General features: G+C 48.2%; 6 protein-coding genes and 1 pseudogene across 7 annotated transcripts; 2 read left to right on the forward strand and 5 right to left on the reverse strand.

Annotated features, from left to right (window-relative positions):
• Positions 1-15: 15 nt before the first annotated feature.
• Positions 16-4,237, reverse strand: LACBIDRAFT_306209 (uncharacterized protein; the record flags this gene model as incomplete). Its single annotated transcript, XM_001875450.1, has 19 exons — positions 16-341; positions 401-632; positions 692-991; positions 1,044-1,206; positions 1,257-1,413; positions 1,472-2,056; positions 2,111-2,462; positions 2,519-2,590; positions 2,639-2,688; positions 2,742-2,835; positions 2,886-2,981; positions 3,140-3,162; positions 3,217-3,285; positions 3,343-3,445; positions 3,497-3,676; positions 3,728-3,866; positions 3,917-4,029; positions 4,077-4,120; positions 4,174-4,237. The coding sequence occupies 19 exons, from the start codon at positions 4,235-4,237 to the stop codon at positions 16-18; spliced, it is 3,162 nt and encodes a 1,053-aa protein (XP_001875485.1).
• A 309-nt stretch (positions 4,238-4,546) lies between these two features.
• Positions 4,547-5,651, reverse strand: LACBIDRAFT_306210 (uncharacterized protein; the record flags this gene model as incomplete). The annotated part of the gene is made up of 10 exons (XM_001875451.1): positions 4,547-4,555; positions 4,609-4,648; positions 4,701-4,787; positions 4,850-4,947; positions 4,999-5,138; positions 5,194-5,259; positions 5,306-5,358; positions 5,412-5,475; positions 5,534-5,592; positions 5,641-5,651. 10 exons carry the CDS (start codon positions 5,649-5,651, stop codon positions 4,547-4,549), a joined length of 627 nt encoding a protein of 208 aa, XP_001875486.1.
• Positions 5,652-5,736: 85 nt separating this feature from the next.
• Positions 5,737-6,540, forward strand: LACBIDRAFT_244887 (annotated as a pseudogene; the record flags this gene model as incomplete). The annotated part of the gene is made up of 3 exons: positions 5,737-6,021; positions 6,082-6,283; positions 6,308-6,540. Coding segments are annotated over 3 exons (720 nt in total).
• LACBIDRAFT_306212 (uncharacterized protein) lies at positions 6,536-6,886 on the reverse strand. Its single transcript, XM_001875452.1, has 3 exons — positions 6,854-6,886; positions 6,696-6,806; positions 6,536-6,649 (listed from the first exon to the last, which is right to left on the reverse strand). The coding sequence occupies exons 1-3, from the start codon at positions 6,854-6,856 to the stop codon at positions 6,581-6,583; spliced, it is 183 nt and encodes a 60-aa protein (XP_001875487.1). The 5' UTR covers positions 6,857-6,886; the 3' UTR covers positions 6,536-6,580.
• A 130-nt stretch (positions 6,887-7,016) lies between these two features.
• Positions 7,017-9,992, forward strand: LACBIDRAFT_306213 (uncharacterized protein; the record flags this gene model as incomplete). Its single annotated transcript, XM_001874931.1, has 13 exons — positions 7,017-7,223; positions 7,271-7,471; positions 7,533-7,602; positions 7,667-8,124; positions 8,182-8,482; positions 8,543-8,650; positions 8,704-8,799; positions 8,856-8,899; positions 8,978-9,061; positions 9,136-9,342; positions 9,423-9,757; positions 9,810-9,918; positions 9,969-9,992. 13 exons carry the CDS (start codon positions 7,017-7,019, stop codon positions 9,990-9,992), a joined length of 2,244 nt encoding a protein of 747 aa, XP_001874966.1.
• A 166-nt stretch (positions 9,993-10,158) lies between these two features.
• Positions 10,159-11,334, reverse strand: LACBIDRAFT_292374 (uncharacterized protein; the record flags this gene model as incomplete). The annotated part of the gene is made up of 7 exons (XM_001875453.1): positions 11,131-11,334; positions 11,042-11,083; positions 10,830-10,988; positions 10,692-10,773; positions 10,533-10,635; positions 10,452-10,478; positions 10,159-10,398 (listed from the first exon to the last, which is right to left on the reverse strand). Exons 1-7 carry the CDS (start codon positions 11,297-11,299, stop codon positions 10,159-10,161), a joined length of 822 nt encoding a protein of 273 aa, XP_001875488.1. The 5' UTR covers positions 11,300-11,334.
• Positions 11,335-11,410: 76 nt separating this feature from the next.
• Positions 11,411-16,912, reverse strand: LACBIDRAFT_306215 (RhoA GTPase effector DIA/Diaphanous; the record flags this gene model as incomplete). Its single annotated transcript, XM_001875454.1, has 13 exons — positions 11,411-11,890; positions 11,947-12,414; positions 12,471-12,554; positions 12,612-12,680; positions 12,733-12,900; positions 12,951-13,081; positions 13,132-13,191; positions 13,239-14,115; positions 14,176-15,306; positions 15,367-15,693; positions 15,747-15,813; positions 15,862-15,945; positions 15,996-16,912. The coding sequence occupies 13 exons, from the start codon at positions 16,910-16,912 to the stop codon at positions 11,411-11,413; spliced, it is 4,863 nt and encodes a 1,620-aa protein (XP_001875489.1).
• Between the last annotated feature and the right edge of the window lie 131 nt (positions 16,913-17,043).

The raw sequence follows: 17,043 nt of genomic DNA on the forward strand, positions 1-17,043 counted from the left end.
CGCTGGTGACCAAATTCAAGTGGTTCTAAAACCGAGGCTCCGGAGCTCGCGCCTCCTAAGCTTGAAATCGAGCACCTCGCCCGCTTCTAGGGCGATGCTCTTTTCCATGAGTTCGTCATCCGTATTTGCGGTGGGCTGCACTCCCTTGAGTTGATTCTCAAGGTAAGCAAGCTGGCCTTGGTGACGATATTGTTCCAAATCGGGAGGTTTGTAATGCAGTATTTCCTTGATCCTGTCCATGAATTTAACATATCGCTGAAAGTTGATCAATGGATGGCCTTGATCTTCAACCACAATCGGGTTCTGTTTTAAAACTGAATGCAAGTCCTTCAAATGCACAGCTATCGATCAGCAAGTCAGTTTCGTTGTCTTTCAATCAAATCAAACAAGCATTCCTGACCTAACCAGGGAATGCAGTAACCACGCATCTTCAGGTCATCGACTTGATTCAAGACGTCGTGATAGCCACGATGATTTGAGGAGGGACTAAAAACGTCTTCCAGCTCATCTAGCTTACGTCTCATAGTCGGAGATAAGTCCGCTTTGGTGCGCTTCAGGCGTTCGATAGGCGACGAATGAAGTGCAATCCCAATTGCAATGAGAGACCCATAATTTCTGAGTTTCCGGCATTCCTGAAAAGTAAAATTCAATTAGTTGATGATGTGTGCCACCCACTGATGGACCTGCTTACATGTGCTGTGTTCAAAAAGAACTTGAGGACTTGTGTTCGTAATTCGGCGGTGTCATAATGCAATACAGACTGTTTGACCCAAAGAACGATCTTGTTGTTCACCGAACATGCAACTTCGACACTGTTGGAACCAGCATGCCTCCTGAGATGAGCTATATAATCACAGGGAACAATAGCCTTGTACTTGTCACCCTCCAGAAGGGTAAGTGCAATTGCGAGATCGCGGGGAGTAATGTCTGAAGCTTGTAGCAGCTTTCTTCCGGGAGACAGTGGCGGTGACGTTAACAGATCGTTTTTTGACTGTGGAGCCAAGTTTAGCAGACCCTTTCAAAGGAACATTTGATTTGCTTACCCTTTCGTCAATCATCTGTAACAAGTCGCCAGCTTTATCGACCATTGTTGATGATGTTTTCACGCGAATGGCTACTTCACAGAAGTTCCTCATTTGCCATAGGAGTTGCTGATCGACGGGAAGGTGACGGCTTGATAGCCAGTACATGATAACCATAAAGATGCTATGACCTCCGTCAGGAAGGTTGATGTTTGCGAAGAAGAGGACACAAACTTGTATTGCATGGCTACGCGATCCTCAGGACGAACAACTTCAACCATTTCTGCCTCGTGAAACCGACGAGCAAGTATTCCAAACAGATCTTCCGGTGTTGTGAAATCGGCACATGCCGTTAGAAGCGTATCGCGAAATTCAAGATCCCTTCTCAAGTCTCAAGAATGACATTTAGTTCGATCCAGTTCATCGCCATTGCGTTGGATAACACTCACTAAAATTGTTAATGAGTCGCCCAACGAGACCTTCCAATGTTCCGGAAATGACATTTCCGGTTGTACCGAATTTGACGATGGACCTTGAATCTGTCACGGCTTCTCTAATAGGCCCAGACATTCGAATACCTGAATCAGTCGACATCACACTCCGAACCGTGGACGGGTAATAGTCGGAAGAGAATGATCTTTGGTTGAGAAAGTGGGAGCCATATCGAGATGGAGACGAGACAGAGAGGTGTGGTACTTCCAACTTTGGAGGTCCAGCTGTTTGAACACGTGATGCGCTTCGGGGAGACATCGGGGTGGGCACATCCGCACCAGTAAATTCAATATTGAATAACGGGGGCCTCCCGTCTTGTTGAGGAGCTTGCCTCGCAAAAGGTGAAGACCCGTTGTAACCCTTTGAGGTGGGAATGGATATCGGTGAAAGCTCATCCATCTCTGAAATCTCATTGCCTGAAATGAAGGGAATTTTGAGCTGCTGACCAGACTTTGAAGATCTGAAACTCGATTGGCTGTCGCCTGTTGAAGGCCGCGAAGGGAGGGAAAATATAGAACGGCGTTTCGCTAAAGGCCTGGATCCTGTTAGCATGTATGTGTTAGTCACAAAAGGGGGAATAACAAATTTATTTCCACCAAATGAATTCGGCATTCCCCTGATTTCCAAGAGTTTATCCTTTACTTCTTTTATCGAGGGTCTTGCGTCTGGTTTCTTTGTCCAACATTTGCGCATTAACGCCCAAACGTCATCAGTGAGCCCAACAACCCGGCCTGGTCGCTCGGGAGTCTTCCCATGGTCTATCTCACGCATGACTACAATGTCCCGACTTATGTTGTTGAATGGCTGGTGACCGGAAAGTATTTCCAGGCAAACCATGCCAAAGCTCCATACATCAGAGCATGTAGAGGCAGGGGCCGTTTGTTGCAGGAGCTCCGGGGCAAACCAGCGAGGGTTAATGCTAGCTGAGGAGGTCATCCCTTTTCCACACTGTGAGATACCTTGGGCCCCGTTCTGTGACTTTTTTAATTGTGAAAAGCACTCACATCCTCCAAGAACTTCGACAGACCAAAGTCGCACAAACAGGCCGAGCCATCTTTTGCTATCAAGACATTGGCCTGAAGATGGTCAGTCACTATGAATTGAACGGTTTGTTATGCGCTTACACCCCTGAGATCACCATGCACAATGCCTTCGTCATGAAGGTATTCCAGACCTTGCCATGTGAATGAGAAGATGGATACAAACCAATGCGCACGACCTCCATACCATGTGCAACTTCAGTTAGAAGTTTTAGTCGATCAACTTGAGGATACTTGTTAACATAGGAAATGGCAGTTCCGTGGTCCATCCAAGGGCTAACCTGAGAGAGGATGTCGAAATAAACATCGTTATAGGGTCGTAATTGCTTACGGAGTACAGGTGTCCCCCAAGACGGACAATGCCGTACAAGGAGAGCACATTTGGATGTCTAAGAGCCCTCCAAATTGTAACCTCGCGTTGAAATCGCTATAAATCGCAATGACACTATGGAATAATCGCTCTTGGTGGAGCCACCTACTCTCTGTACTTCTGGATCGTTTGCAAGGGCCCTTGGGAGCCGCACCGCAACCTTGATAAGTATCGACATAAATATACTTCACGATTGATCATCAAGATTGACGAACTTGTTCCTTATCTAACCACTGACCTGAAAATTCTACAGGATGAGGCACCAAAGAGTCTGATGTAGAATGTTACTTGCCCTTGTATACATCATTCGAGGCACCTTTGGCAACAACTTCGCCGGTATTAACAGTTACCTGTCCAGTCACTAGGAATTAAGAATCATCAACCGGATAATACTGCGAGGAGGAGGCACAGATTTTACAATCGGTCAACGGAGGTAGCTTGTCAGTCTTCTCGTGTAAAAGCCACAATCCTTCCCGGAAAGACTGCTCTTGTATCGGTTGCAAGGATGGGTCCATCAACTCCTAAAATGGAGATGAGCTCCAAGGTTGCAAACGGAGAGGTACGGTGCGGACCGTTTGCAGGCTCTGCATTATCTCCTCGACGGGACGAGATGATTGCATATTCAGAAGAACCCTCATGTCATCAGTGCTTTTTACAATCGTCTGGAGGACTTCTCGTATTTCTTCTTTGTCACGCTCTTGGATGGCTTGCGATTCCATGTGTCCACGAGCAAGCTCCATGTTTATACGGACCTAGAGTTGAATTAGCACGTACTGCCATAAAGACGCAACGAAAGCGCGCACGTTGAACTTCATCATGGCTGCATCTATATCTCGATGCAGCCTATCGATCCCATCTTTAACTTCGTTTTGCTGAAGAAAACTCTTGAGGCGATTCCATGATGCCCATTCCTTCACCTTTCTATCGATGCGACGTATAACACTATTGTCGTAATCAATCAATGTAGTTGTATAATATTTGAGATTACAAACACTTCGACCTCGTCCGCGACTTCAAGCGCCCTGTTGCCTTCCAAGCCTTCTGAACCTTCCCGTAACGCGACCATCAGGCTGACGCATCGGTTGCTCATGTCTTTGCATTGTTGCTGTGAGCCGTTAGATGAGTTGAATGAGATTTCAGAAAAACAAACACCTTGTATAATTTAACACTTTGCAGATTGGCGTATGTAGATGTTACTGAGGCCAACTTAATGAGTTTTTGGAAATAATAGGACGAGCTGAAGACACACAGATAGTCACCCCGGCGTGAAGACCAGGTACACCAGACAGGGCGAGAAGATCTTGCAAACTCATGGAAGGGGTGGATTGCGAGGGAAGAGAGGGAACATGGCGCTGCGTCGACAATCATAAGAGGCGGGCCCTGGCAGTTCATTTTCAGAGCCCCCTGAAAGCTGTGCGAATCTAAACGAGTTTGAACTCATTAACGGGCGACAAATACTATAAGGTAGCGTGGCCGAGTTGGTCTAAGGCGTTGGATTTAAGTTCTTCTTGATTCCCAATGGGCGAAAGTCCGCGCGAGTTCGAACCTCGCCGCTACCAAGCTTCATTTTCTTTAACACGCTACTGTTTTACATCCAAACAGTACATATGTCGACCATTCATTCAGAAAATCTTTGGGGAATAACAATTATGCATAGGGTTAGCGAGAATCAACAGAAGCTCACCTCACTAATGCTGTCATGGCCACCAGGTCCCTGCCTAACTCTTCGCAAGTATCAACCCCACGGGACAAGAGGCTTCAAGATCCGTCACTCACCTGCGGGTTGGCTTGAAGTCCTGGGGGACTTCGGGGTCCCAAAAGTTTGACATGCTACTGTTCCCTCCTGGGTTCGTTCGAACACGTCTAACAATAAAAAGGGCACTTGATAAAAGGTCATTTAAGGATGACGTTGCGGGAAGACTAGCCTGCTTGGCTTGACAGTTGATGTAAAATTGATTCCTGACTCGTCCTGTTCCTGCGGGTCTGTTGCGGTAGCGGCGGGCGCAGCAGAAGCTGTGCTTGCCTAATGTTGTCGTAAGCGTTGGTCGGATCGAAGGAGGCATGGAGATCAGACCTGTTCATCAACCGGTTTGGGTGGGGCCATCGAAAGAGCATCACCCTCATCGTCGTGCGCAAAGATATCCGTGTGAGGACCTCCTGGCACCGTCCGTACTCGTCGAGTTGGCTTGAATGCATCCGTTGCAATTGTCTGTTCTGGAATATATATATATATATATTGAAAGTCACTATCCATACTCGGATACCTTACCTTTCACCTCTGTGGCTTCTTCCAATGCCAATGTGGGTTCAGAAAGAGTGCCGAATTTGGCATACCCTGATTCATTTCAGTACATTGGTTTCAAGCGGAGGAAGGAACATACGAGGAAGCTTCCCGATATTATTGAAGTTGGGATCAACAGTTGTACCAGTGTATCTGTATCTCAGCATCAGCTTGATGTAACACTAGGCAGGGCCACCATAACTGACTTGAGAAATTCGATGAGGCTACGTTTGGTGAATACAATGCTTGTAGAGTCCCAGTCGAGCAATCCTGGGGGATTAACGCGTTGGTGAAGCTAATCTTGAACCAATACTTTGAGCACCCTCACCGAGGCTGGCTGGCCAGTCTTTCTCCTTTGATGCGTTAATGGTGTTTGATGGTGTAAAACTGTGGGATATTGAACACGAATATCCTAGTTCAAGAAGGGGTACATACGTCGATGCCATGATGTTAAGAAAGAAAGAGTTAAAAGATGACCCTTGTCGTTAAGCCGCGATGCCATGCCAAATTTAGTGATCAAGCCATCACCCAATGCGCCCAATCCTCAAAAAGCTACCTAAAACCATATTCCCCTCGCTATGCAGGACGACGCACACAGCAACCTACTACACTCAACCATCAGCTGCCTACTTTGACCTCAATCGACAGAGTGAGCTTGCAGTATCCACCACCCCAAGAGACATTTCCAAAGAACAACGAGAATCGTTGCATAATGCGTTGCGCATCGACCAGGCAGGAGAAATCGCAGCAAATTGGATTTACAAGGGCCAATTGGTCGTTTTAGGCCATGATCCAACAGTAGGACCTCTTATTCAGGTGCACTTTTACTCTTGAAGTGGGGTATTCATAATCAAATCATATTCACGTTAATCGTAGGAAATGTGGCACCAAGAACAAAAACATCTTACGGTCATGGACAGATTGCAAGTTCAGCATCGCGTACGACCTACCGTATTAAGTGAGGTCGCAAAGGTCGCGGGTTTTGGACTCGGAGTCGTAACTGCTCTCATGGGTAAGGACGCAGCAATGGCATGTACAGAAGCGGTGGAAACCGTCATAGGCGAACATTATGATGAGTGTGTTGATATTGTGTGCATCCGAGGAAATAAAACTCATAACGAACTTAGTCAATTGAAGGAATTTGAATTGCTGCCTTCCGAACACCCAAGCATCCCACTTTTGAGAGACGTTGTTCGCGAGTTCAGGGACGACGAGTTGGAACATCTCGACATTGCAGTAGAAAATTTCTCACAGCGGGCACCGGTGCATGCGTTACTTAGTGCGGTGGTTGGAGCCGGCTGCAAGGTGGCAATAGAGATGTGCAAGAGAATTTGAACGGGTCTATTCGGGTTTCGGGCATATGCAGAGTATCGAACTACGGGGAGCTCTCTGCTTTGGCGCTTAATGATTGACCCTTGCGCTTCCCATTCCAGTTCCACCGTTGCTAATCTGAATTAGCAGAGGTCAAATTCAAGGGGAGGCGAACATACGTTTGTGAGGTCTGTGATGTAGTAGAGCAGTACTGGAACGATGATGAAACCGTAAAGGGCAGTCCGTGTGGTCCGCCTTGTCCACCGAAAGTTCAGGTATGCACTTTCACGCTTGAGAGGGATAAGTTGGGGATCTGGACTGGCAAAGAGATGCGCACCATTACGTTGAAACGGTCAATAGCAGGGTCCGGCTGGAATGGTGGGATGAATAAGGGCGATTCAATAGGATTGTAGATGTCATACCTTGACGCATCCTTAGGAAAAGTGCGAGTCAGCGTCGGCGGCGTCGTGAACGTCGTAGTCCGAGGTTGTCCACTCACCATGGCCCATGACGGAAAATATCAAGTCTTGTTTGTTTTTTATTTGTCTCACTCCTTGTCTCTTACTACCATCATCATGGCTTACAACAGAGAATGGGATAGAGGCAAAGACGCAGCCTGGTCAAATCAACAATCATGGCAAGGTGTGAAGCCTCGGGGGGAGGATGATTACCATGGCGATGGCAAACGACGAAAATTCAACAACGGTGTTCGTATCCACATTCTCCCCCACTAGCCACACCTGACGCTTTCCAGGCCTACGACGTCTCTCAAGTTCGCGAAGAAAATGCTTTTGGTCAGGGCTATGGCCACAAACAAGCTGAGCAGCATCAGGATTATGCACAGGACGACCGCTTTCGGGGGGCAGCTGGTTTCGCGAAGAAACGGCTTGCGCCTTCAGAGCCCAGTCCACACGTCATTTTTTTAGGGCTAGATCCGGACTTCACAGAGGCCGATGTCTGTCGACTCTCATGTTTGTCTGTCATAATACTTGTGACTGAAGCCCCTTCCTACCCAGCTTCAGGCCTACCTCACGTCTAACGGCTGCAGTGTCGAAACGGTCACAATCATTCGAGATAGATCATCAGGCACTTGCATATTCGTATTTGCTGTTGCACTTCCATTGACATACTTCGCCGTTGGATTTAAAAGGTACTTCCAAGGGATTTGGCTTTGCCCAATTTGCAAGTACGGAACATGCACGTGCATTCGTAGACCCCCTGTTCCCGTTCGTCCAGATGCCCCCACCGGCATCTCACGGGGCTTCTGCCAGTGCGACGTTTTATAAGGCTCTCGAGACAGGCATACCTCATAATGGACGAAGAGTCAAGATCGACTATTCTCAAAGTGCCACCCCTCATGACAAAGGAAGGATGAATCGTGGCAACATGAACGATGGTACTCGTGATATTGGTAATAGTCAAGCGCCTGTGCTATTGTTTCGGGGGCTCGATCCGCTCTCCGGCCCTCAAGCCATCTATCAGGCCATGTTATCATCGTCTGGTCCTAGTACGGAGGGTGCGAAGGGAATGAAAAGAATCATTCTCATAAAGGACAAGGTAACAATGGCAAGCTTTGGGTTTGCATTTGTCGAGTTCGTCGACGTACAGGCAAGTCATCGACTGGGTGGTGTTGGTGTAATCTCATCAGTTGTTTCTATTTGACAGTCTGCATCGACTGTTCTTGCCGCAACGATGTCACCCCAGATACATCCTTCTGGTTTCCGTATTTCGGATCGCCCCGTGGCCACATCATTTGCTCATCCTTACTCATTTCAACCCGTTACGGATTTCCTCTCTCGCGATGACGCTTGTCTTACATCGTCAATAAGCCTGGGAGGCGTTGAAGACACTTGGGTTCGATATTGGGATGAAAGTTCGACAGTCGCAGTACTTGAATTCAAAGTCGACGCCCCAGTGCAGCCTATTGCTCTGGTCAAGGAGAAGAAGGAGAAAAAGAAGGCGAAAGGTATTGTTCACTGAACATTATCCTCAAACCCTCGAAGGCCTTGGCTTATGACGGAACCAGGTGAACCTGATGCGAAACCTTCAAGAGCCCTGCCAGCCCCTTCCGTTTTACCTGTTTCCGACAAGCCAGTGACCCTGAGCTTTAGCAAAGGACCCATTAAAGCCACAGGTATGTTATTCGTGCTTGTTCACCTCTGTTAAGTTGATTCACTCTCTTGCCAGCGAAACCTTTAGTTCCTGGGTTTTCAATGGATGACTCTGGTGCCACTCATTCAGATGACGGTGGACCTGACGAGACTGGATCAGATCCGAATAAACGTATGGATCTCGTGATGTTTGCTTTCTTCTTCCTTTTTTAAATGTTGTTTTTACAGCACTCGTAGTCAAGAAAGTTGCACCGCTGATTGCAAGCAAAAAGGTGACGCAGACAAAACTTAACCTACACGAGATGCTCCTCACCTCGCAGCGCTATTGGCTTACGATGTTATTTCTTTAGATTGTTAACAACATCAATAAATGGAACCAAGTTCAGGAAGAACTTACACACAGCACAAGCGCCTCTATTCCATCCCCTGCTCTGGTGATCTTTCTTTGGCTTTCTCTGTGATCCATGGGAGTTCTTTGGTTCTTACGTTTGGTATCCTCCACATGCAGGCGGTACCCTTGAAAACTGCTTCTGGTCATTCCACAGTTTCGTCTTCCAAAGCCTCAAATGAAGGTTCCCCGCCTCCAGAGGAAGAGTTCGAATTTTCCGATGTCACGTCGTTGATGTGCATACTATGCGCACGACAGTTCAAATCAATGGACCAACTGAAACGCCATAACAAAGAATCGGATTTGCATAAGGCTCGCAAACTTCTGGTTGCTACTATCTCTTGACTCATGGGGCTGACGTATTTTTTGTTCTTCTCCCCTTTGGCTGGCCACTTCGACGTTGACAGAAGAACTATAAGGATCGGAATTTACGGGACGTGGCGCGTCGAAAGGTTGCTTTACGGAAAGCCAATGCACCTACGGAGCAACCCAAATATCGCGACCGCGCCTCTGAACGCCGAATCTTGTTCAATCAACCTGATACACCCCTCCCTGAGAAGGACGGCAATACCATTGGAAAGAAAAGACAAGCTGAAGGCCCGCCACGACCTCCCACTCCCCCGCCGCCGCCTGTACACCCTGGACAGGACGAGAGCAACGTTGGCAATAAATTGCTGAAGATGATGGGTTGGAAGGAGGGGAGCGGACTTGGAACCGATGGAGATGGTCGCGTCGATCCGATGTTTGTCTCCTGACCTCTGATATACTGACATTGAACTGACGTTGTTCGAAAGCCAAACTGCCATGTATGCTCAAGGCGTTGGATTGGGCGCAAGTAAAGGCAAAGAGATTGGAAAGTACTCCGAGGGGTACTCGGGTTATGTATCAATGGCTCAAGATGCGGTACGTGTGCTGTGTGCTATCTTGCGTTAAATCTAATCCTCGCCTTTTAGGCACGTGAAAGATACGGAAATTGAGTTGGCATTGAAAGATGTATGCAGATGTCTTGCGAATCTTTGTTTTGCATAACTATTTGGAATCGATTATGTTCTATGTGGGCATAGATAGTGTATAATGTGGTATAAGTACGGTACAGTGTTCAGTCCTAACGAGTTGAACGAGTGGATCTGCTGTGAGAGGACCTCACGCAAGAATGAAAGTAACCAGGCCTGCCAATGCCGCCGCAAGCGAGGAGAATTTTGAGAGTGCGGACGCTCCACTCTTTGCCGTTCCAGTTGCGGAAGCCGATGAACCAGTAGCGGACGCAGCGTGGGTCCCTGGAGACCCTGAAGACGAAGCTGGTAGTAAGGTCGAAGTAACAACTGCGGAAGTGGGCGCAATAGAGATCGTGGCAGTGCCCTCTTCGACGTCAATGTAACTGGCCTGAAAACGGTGTCAATCGGATGCAGAAATGAATATAAAAGACGAGAACAGACTGCAACAAGAGGTCCCAAACCGCTATCCTAAAAGGCCGTAAGAGATAAACTCTGGAGAAACTGGAAAACGTGCAAACAAACCTTCACATATGCATTGAAGTCCATGCGTGAGACGCCCAAAGTTTTGGAAAATGCTGCTGGAGCAGTAAATGTTGAAGGTTGCGCATATAAAGCCACAACATATCTGGGAGAAACATTTCAGATCTAGTTGGCTAAGGCATAGCTGAATTACGACGGCACCTGTGAGGACCGCTTCCCGCAGCGGGACCGGGGCCGGCGTAGGGCGTGATGGCGTTTCCACCAGCAATGGTCACGGTTGAGCCTAAATCATGCAGTTCAAGTCCCAAGTTTATAGTTGTAAGAAAAATATTGACGTACCTGTTACCTCGACACCGTTTACAAGCCAGTGGCGGTTGACACCATCTGGCAAGGTGCTACCAACTGTCTCTGCGTCGAGCATTGCCAAGGTGTACGTCCCAGAGAAGGAAATTGAAGAGTTCGCGGGAATGACCGTCAGGGTGGGAGCAGCAGAAACCTCTGATGATCATAGTGAGTTGGGAGAAAACTTCATGCTAGTTCGGTAGACACACGCGTAATTTTGAGGGCTTGACCGGGTGTTACATTTCCAACGCCTAGATGGATGAATGAGAAAAGAATGCCACGGTGATGTGATTATTACCAGCATAATTGAGGTCAAGAAGGGCGGAGGGCGTGAAAGACGTAAGGAAATCGGGGACAATATGGGACTGGGTGAAGTGAGCTTCAATGGCCTTGATGTCGAGTGAGTGGTCCTGCGCGGCTACGAAGGGGAGAAGAGCGAGCGAGAGAAGGACTGGCAGAGAAACCATAGTGAAAGTGGGGAAGAAAGAGAAACGGGGATGGAAATCAAAAAGAACGCTGCTTTAAGTAGGATGCCAGACTAATTTATGTAAAATAAATGCATTACAAATAAATTAAATCTATTCTACCTCAGCCTGTGTCTCTGATTTAGAGTCCTCCTGGATTTCTGTAGAGAGAGGTGACCCTGGCATTTCTCGCTCACTGCCTAATCCCCTCTCGGTTCGACGTCGACGTCTACGTTGGGTGGCAGCCACAGTCGGTGAAGCTGGCGGAGCAGCAACAAACCCGTCTGATTGTAGCCGCGCCAACATATCTCGCGCGATATCTATTGTATCATGCCTGAGTGTTGCGTCGACGGTGAGTGTTGGCAGTGCCGACGAGCGAGTCTCGGCAACAGGACGTCGGCGTGCAGTTCTCCGACCCACGATGTCGCCATTTCGTAGCTTGTCCAACAACGTCTCCAGCACGTCATCGCCCTCAACTACGCTCGCACTCTCAAGTGCCTTCTGACGGTTAGCTTTATTTTCCTCCATCGCCGCCCTACGCTTCTCGAAAGCTGATTTTTCCTCCGCTGCCGTTTGGTTGTCGGCTTTGCATTTCTAAATTGGACTGGTCATCTCTTGTCCACAATGGCATCATGCATATGCCTGCCTACCTTGTACGACGTGACAAAGGTCTTGAAGATGCCGTAAAATTCTGAGGACGACATGTTCTTGTCCTCTTCTCCATAATAGTTAATGGCATCGGTAAACGTCGTTTCGGCGTTTCCCACATCGTCCACCAAATCTTCCAGGGACTGATTCGACTTGGTGACGAATGCCCACATTTGTTTCCCGTACTTATCGTTCTCGTCCAAATCAGCAAAATGCTCTCCTAATTCCTGTCGGATCCGTTTGAGACCCTCGCGCAAATCCGTCAGACCTTTCCTAACATCTTGCAGGTTGACTACAATAAAATGTAAGTTTTCGGCTGCGGCTCGGAAAACGTGTTGGGTACCTCGATACGCTTCAGCGGGCTTTTCCAATTCGTCCAAGAAATCTTCCATTTCCGGAAAATGTTTCGAGATCGTTCTTTCCAGGAAGTGAAGCAGTGTTGTATTATTGACTGATTTGGTGTCTACCAGCTAGTTCTCACCGTCAGAAAATAGATCTTAAAAAAGGAAAGAAATTGGATATGTACCTTGTTGATACTGCTGACTCGGAAGCCAAAAGCACCGCCCTTGATGCCTGTCCCATTCATGTAGTTTCCAATCAAAAGAATGAGCTTCATGGGCGATATTCAGCCAAAAGAAGACAAACAAAAGAAAGAAGGGTGGCTTACATTGAGTAGCTCTTTAAAGTGTTGGGCATCCAAGAGCGAACGGCCAGCTGCTGAAAGTTTCTTGGCTCCCTAAATGCGCGTCATGACGATGATAAAAGTAAAGTGTAAAATGAAGACGTACCTCATCCAGCAATGACCACGTCTCTTCAAAAGATACCTTGTACAACATCCCTTCGATACGCGGACCCAATCGATTGATCTGTATAAGTTGTACCATCAGACGGTCGGCGGTATGCAGTCCGGCCAGTTCTTCCGGGTCCGCATTACGATAGACGTTCAGCTTTCCAACCTAACCGACGATCAGCTTTTCGATTCTAGAAACAAGACGCGAAGAGTGACTTGTTCAGGGGACGGGAGAACAGGCTTGAGCTCGCTCAAAAAACCTTGCGTACATAGCTCTTGATCGAATTGCTGAATCTTGCGAGCAATCTCTTCTGGTTCAAGCCTCTTCACCCGTTGCATGAGAATTTCTAAACCACATGACAGTCTGCAAACGAACGAGAGGGGGAACGCCACTCACCAACGTGCTTCTTAGTTTGGGGGTCCAAAATACTCCTCAGCTCGGCACGCTTCTGCCGTGCTAATGCCAAAGATCAGCACAAAAAGAAAGCAAACCGATGGCCTTACCCATGAGATTTATGACAAGCTGCTTGGCCTTGAAATCCTCCTCCATCTCCATCCATACGCCGTCCATCTGGAGTTTTTGGAGCATTTCCTTCTCCTGCTGCGGCTTGTCGTCGTTCCAGAGTGTTTTGACTACTTGCTGCTGGGGGAGCTTGTCCCACTGGAGTTGCTTCATCTTCGTGCTGGGTGTTATGGGCATTTCTTTGCGAGCGGAGAAGAGATAATTTAGATTGGAACCAAGCAAAGATGTCCGCGCAGAAGTTCGAGTGGAACTTGAAGCAGATTTGAAACCCGGTCCTGGGGGTGGCGGGGGTGGAGGTGGCAGAGGGATGCCGCTCGAAGACGGAATGATCCCTTTGAAACCTGGAGGAGGGGGAGGGGGAGGGGGAGGGGGCGGTGGTGGTGGAGGAGGAGGAGGAGGAGGAGGAGGAGGAGGAGGCGGCGGCGGCGGAGGTGATAAGCCATTCGGTACTTCCTCGGCTGGAGGTAAGAGCCCGGGGGACGGCAAGGGACTTCGGTCTTCTGGTGGCAATGACTTGCCTTTCGCCAGAAAGTGTTTATTAAGTGCCTCGGAGAAAGATACGGGCGCAGGTGTCCGAGAGTTACTAGTTGAGCCCTCAGAACTGATGGAAGTAATGACAGTGTCCTCCGTCCCATCTGTAAAACCGCTCCTTGTTGACTGGTCGTATTCACTTTCGTCATCATTCACGGGTGAAGAAGAACGGCTTATATCGCTTTGGTCAATTATTGTACCATCATCAGACCTAGGAGCGAGCAAGGCGTTAGATTGAAAGATGTCTCCGCCCAAAGGCGGGCGATGAGTACGTCGCGGGGACCCTCTGATACTCCGAGAGCTGGACCCGCCAAGTTGGGGTGAGTACTAGTCGAAAGAGAAAGTAAATGATGTCCAGAGCAGCGGAAAAAAGGAGTTTGTACTCACAAGTTTCGCACCAGCGACTAACTGTTGTTGAATTTGCTCTTGGGCGTCAGCCTCTTCCGCATCCATAAACTGCGACACACGTCCATTCTCGTCGACGATCACCTTTCCGCTACCCTGCGTGTTAGGCAATGACGTCTTCACACTTCCCAGTGCTGCAGGTTTCTTCCTTAAGCTAGACTTTCCAGGCGTTGCCTCAACATCTTCCTCCTCATCTTCCCCTTGATCCCCAGATTTCTTTTTTCGTTGTGAACGACCGTTCCGGCCTTCAAGAATGCTGATGGTCTTATGTCTCTGGAAATTTCTCTCCAATTTCTCAACCAGGGTCTTGCGGTCGAGAGTTCCCCCATCAAGAATTGTATCCACCCCTTTCCCCACTTCCTTCAGCATTCTAAATAGTTCCATGATCTGAGCTTCAAGTTGAGAGATTTGCTCTTCGTAGCCTGCTTTCTGAGTCTGAAGTTGTCCTTGAAGCCTTGAGGTTGTCTCCCGAGAAACGTTGAGTTTTTCCTCCATCTGAGTAATCTGCGCTTTAAGCCTTCCAATAAGTCCTTCCTGGCCTTGTGCTATCTCCTCTTCTAAAACTTCCTTCTCCAACTTCAATCTCATTGCCATTGCCCGGGCCTCTGCGGCTTCGTCCTCTGCAGCTTGGTAGCGATCCGCCTCGTTAAATTGGGCGATGATTCGCTCGACAGAGTGGCCCATTCGCTGCTCCGCACCGGCTAATTTTTTGTCTAGTACCACATCTGTCACAATTGAATCCAGAAGTTGATAATAATGCACCATTGGCTGGCCTTCTTCTCGAATGAGCAGGAGATGTTGCATCATCGATAAAAAATAATCTTTTGCCTTGGTGCCGTCCGTCTTAGCAGAAATGGCGTTGTAAACGTCTTGAGGATCGTTCAGGTTTTTTAGGATTGCTTCATCCAGTCGTTCCCTCAGCTTCCTCTCATCCTCAGCCAAAGACGCCTGCAAATTCTTGAGTTGAATTTCAATTCCAGCAAAGCCAAAATCGTGACAAAGATCCATGATACGCTGCAAACCGGCGGTGTCCATCATTGCGCGATGGTGTAGTCGCAAATCCAGATCGTCGATGTAGTCGAGGATACTATTGATGAGGACTAGGTTAGACAGCTACATTAGAGCAAGGGATAGATGAATGATGAGTGTTGTGTGAACTGCGAAAGGACGGACCGCGTAATCATTCAGAGAGCTATCTATCCCGCCTGCACGCTTCACTTCCTCACTGGCTCCCACCAAGCTGCCCATCTTTCCCCTGCCAGACAAAGACTGCTCCATGGACTTAAACCAAAAGTTGTAACAACCGCCCCCTTCATTATTGGAGGAGCTCAGGGTCTCAAGCGCGGTTACCACCAGACTGTGGGCTTCGCCCCCGTTCCAATATGTCAGAAAAGTGAGAACATCCAGGAGAGTTCTTCTCGTCGGTAGGTGTGATGTGTTCAAGGAAGAGGCTATTTGCGAAACGATCGAGTTGTGGGTTAATGCTTCTCTTGCCCCCACCTTAATGTCATAAGTTCAACCGCAAGCCAATAGGTTCAATTAAGCAGACACACCGGAGTATTAAAGATGTGCCTGATACATTTGGCGACCTCGTACTCCAATAGAATGTCTGCCTCTCGTCTAGGAACATTACTGGGGGTGAATTCAAGTGGAACGAACCCAACATACCGTGAAGTACCCTTGCGACTCAGGTGCATAAGTGTTTGTGCTAGCACAGAGGTTCCGCGTATCGATATAAAGTGATGAAACCAACTGAATGGAACACTCAATATTTCATTATGAACATTTCTAGTTGTACGAACCTTAGCTCTTTACTCCTCAAAGAAACCAGTAAGCTTCCGGCTTGCTTTGCCATTATTGTTTTGTCAAGGAATTTCTTGAGGTACCATTCGGGAGACTCTGCCATAATCGCCGCAGGTTGCCCCGTTTCGTTCTGCTTCCTAGATTGTTCCTCTCTCGCCCTTTCTTCTTTCCATCTTATATGTTCGTCATTGAACACCATGTGCCATTTTTGGTCAATTGAAGGAAGATTTAAATCACCGAGATCGCGAGTTCGCTTTACTTTTTCAAATAGAGCTTCGATCTCTTCTTCCGAGTCTGGACGCGGGAAATTGAACGAATCACCAGCGTGGTGTCGATGATAGAAGTGGGATAAGTGTGATCCTCCCTCGGATGAGAAAGAAGCGGCGTAGTGGGAACCTCGTTTCGTTTCGGACCTCGTGGTCATTCCAGATGTAGGTCTTACAGTTGCGGCGGCGGAGTCAGATGGAGCGAATTGACCAAAGTCTGCGAGGTTTGAGTTTCGAGATGATGACGAGGAAGCCTCGCTGTTTCGAGCGCGAGATGTCTGGGGCGTATAGATCGCCGTTGTCGACAGAGGTGTCATGTATTCGTCATATAGGGTTGAAGAATCGGCCGTTGAAATGGATGTGCTTGGAGAACCCTGTCGCGTAGATGGATGTTGATCATAGGCTCTCTCTCTCTCTAGCTTGCTGCGCTGCAGGGTGAATTTATTGAGCTCCGTTCCTGAGGTAGTGAGGGCAGGGTTTGTATTTGGAGCCGATATACCTCGAAGACCCTGGTTGACGGTCGCGACTGGTATAGGCGAACGAGGCGGTGGCGCAAGCTTATCGTACGGAACCGATCGCTCATTGAGGTCTTGTCCTGATACTGATGATTGACGCGGGCGGGCTTTCTTGCGACCGAAGATACTATCCATAGCAGAACGAACAAGAGATCATACAGGTCGTAACAGGTTGAATGGAGCTCGGAACTACCTCTAGCAGTCGAAATAGGCGAATTTAAGTTTCCTCGTTGGTATAAACGGCGTCAACGCCAAATAAACGGGGG

This window comes from Laccaria bicolor, genomic scaffold (genome assembly GCF_000143565.1).
Source record: "Laccaria bicolor S238N-H82 LACBIscaffold_2 genomic scaffold, whole genome shotgun sequence".
In the NCBI taxonomy this organism is placed as follows: domain Eukaryota; kingdom Fungi; phylum Basidiomycota; class Agaricomycetes; order Agaricales; family Hydnangiaceae; genus Laccaria; species Laccaria bicolor.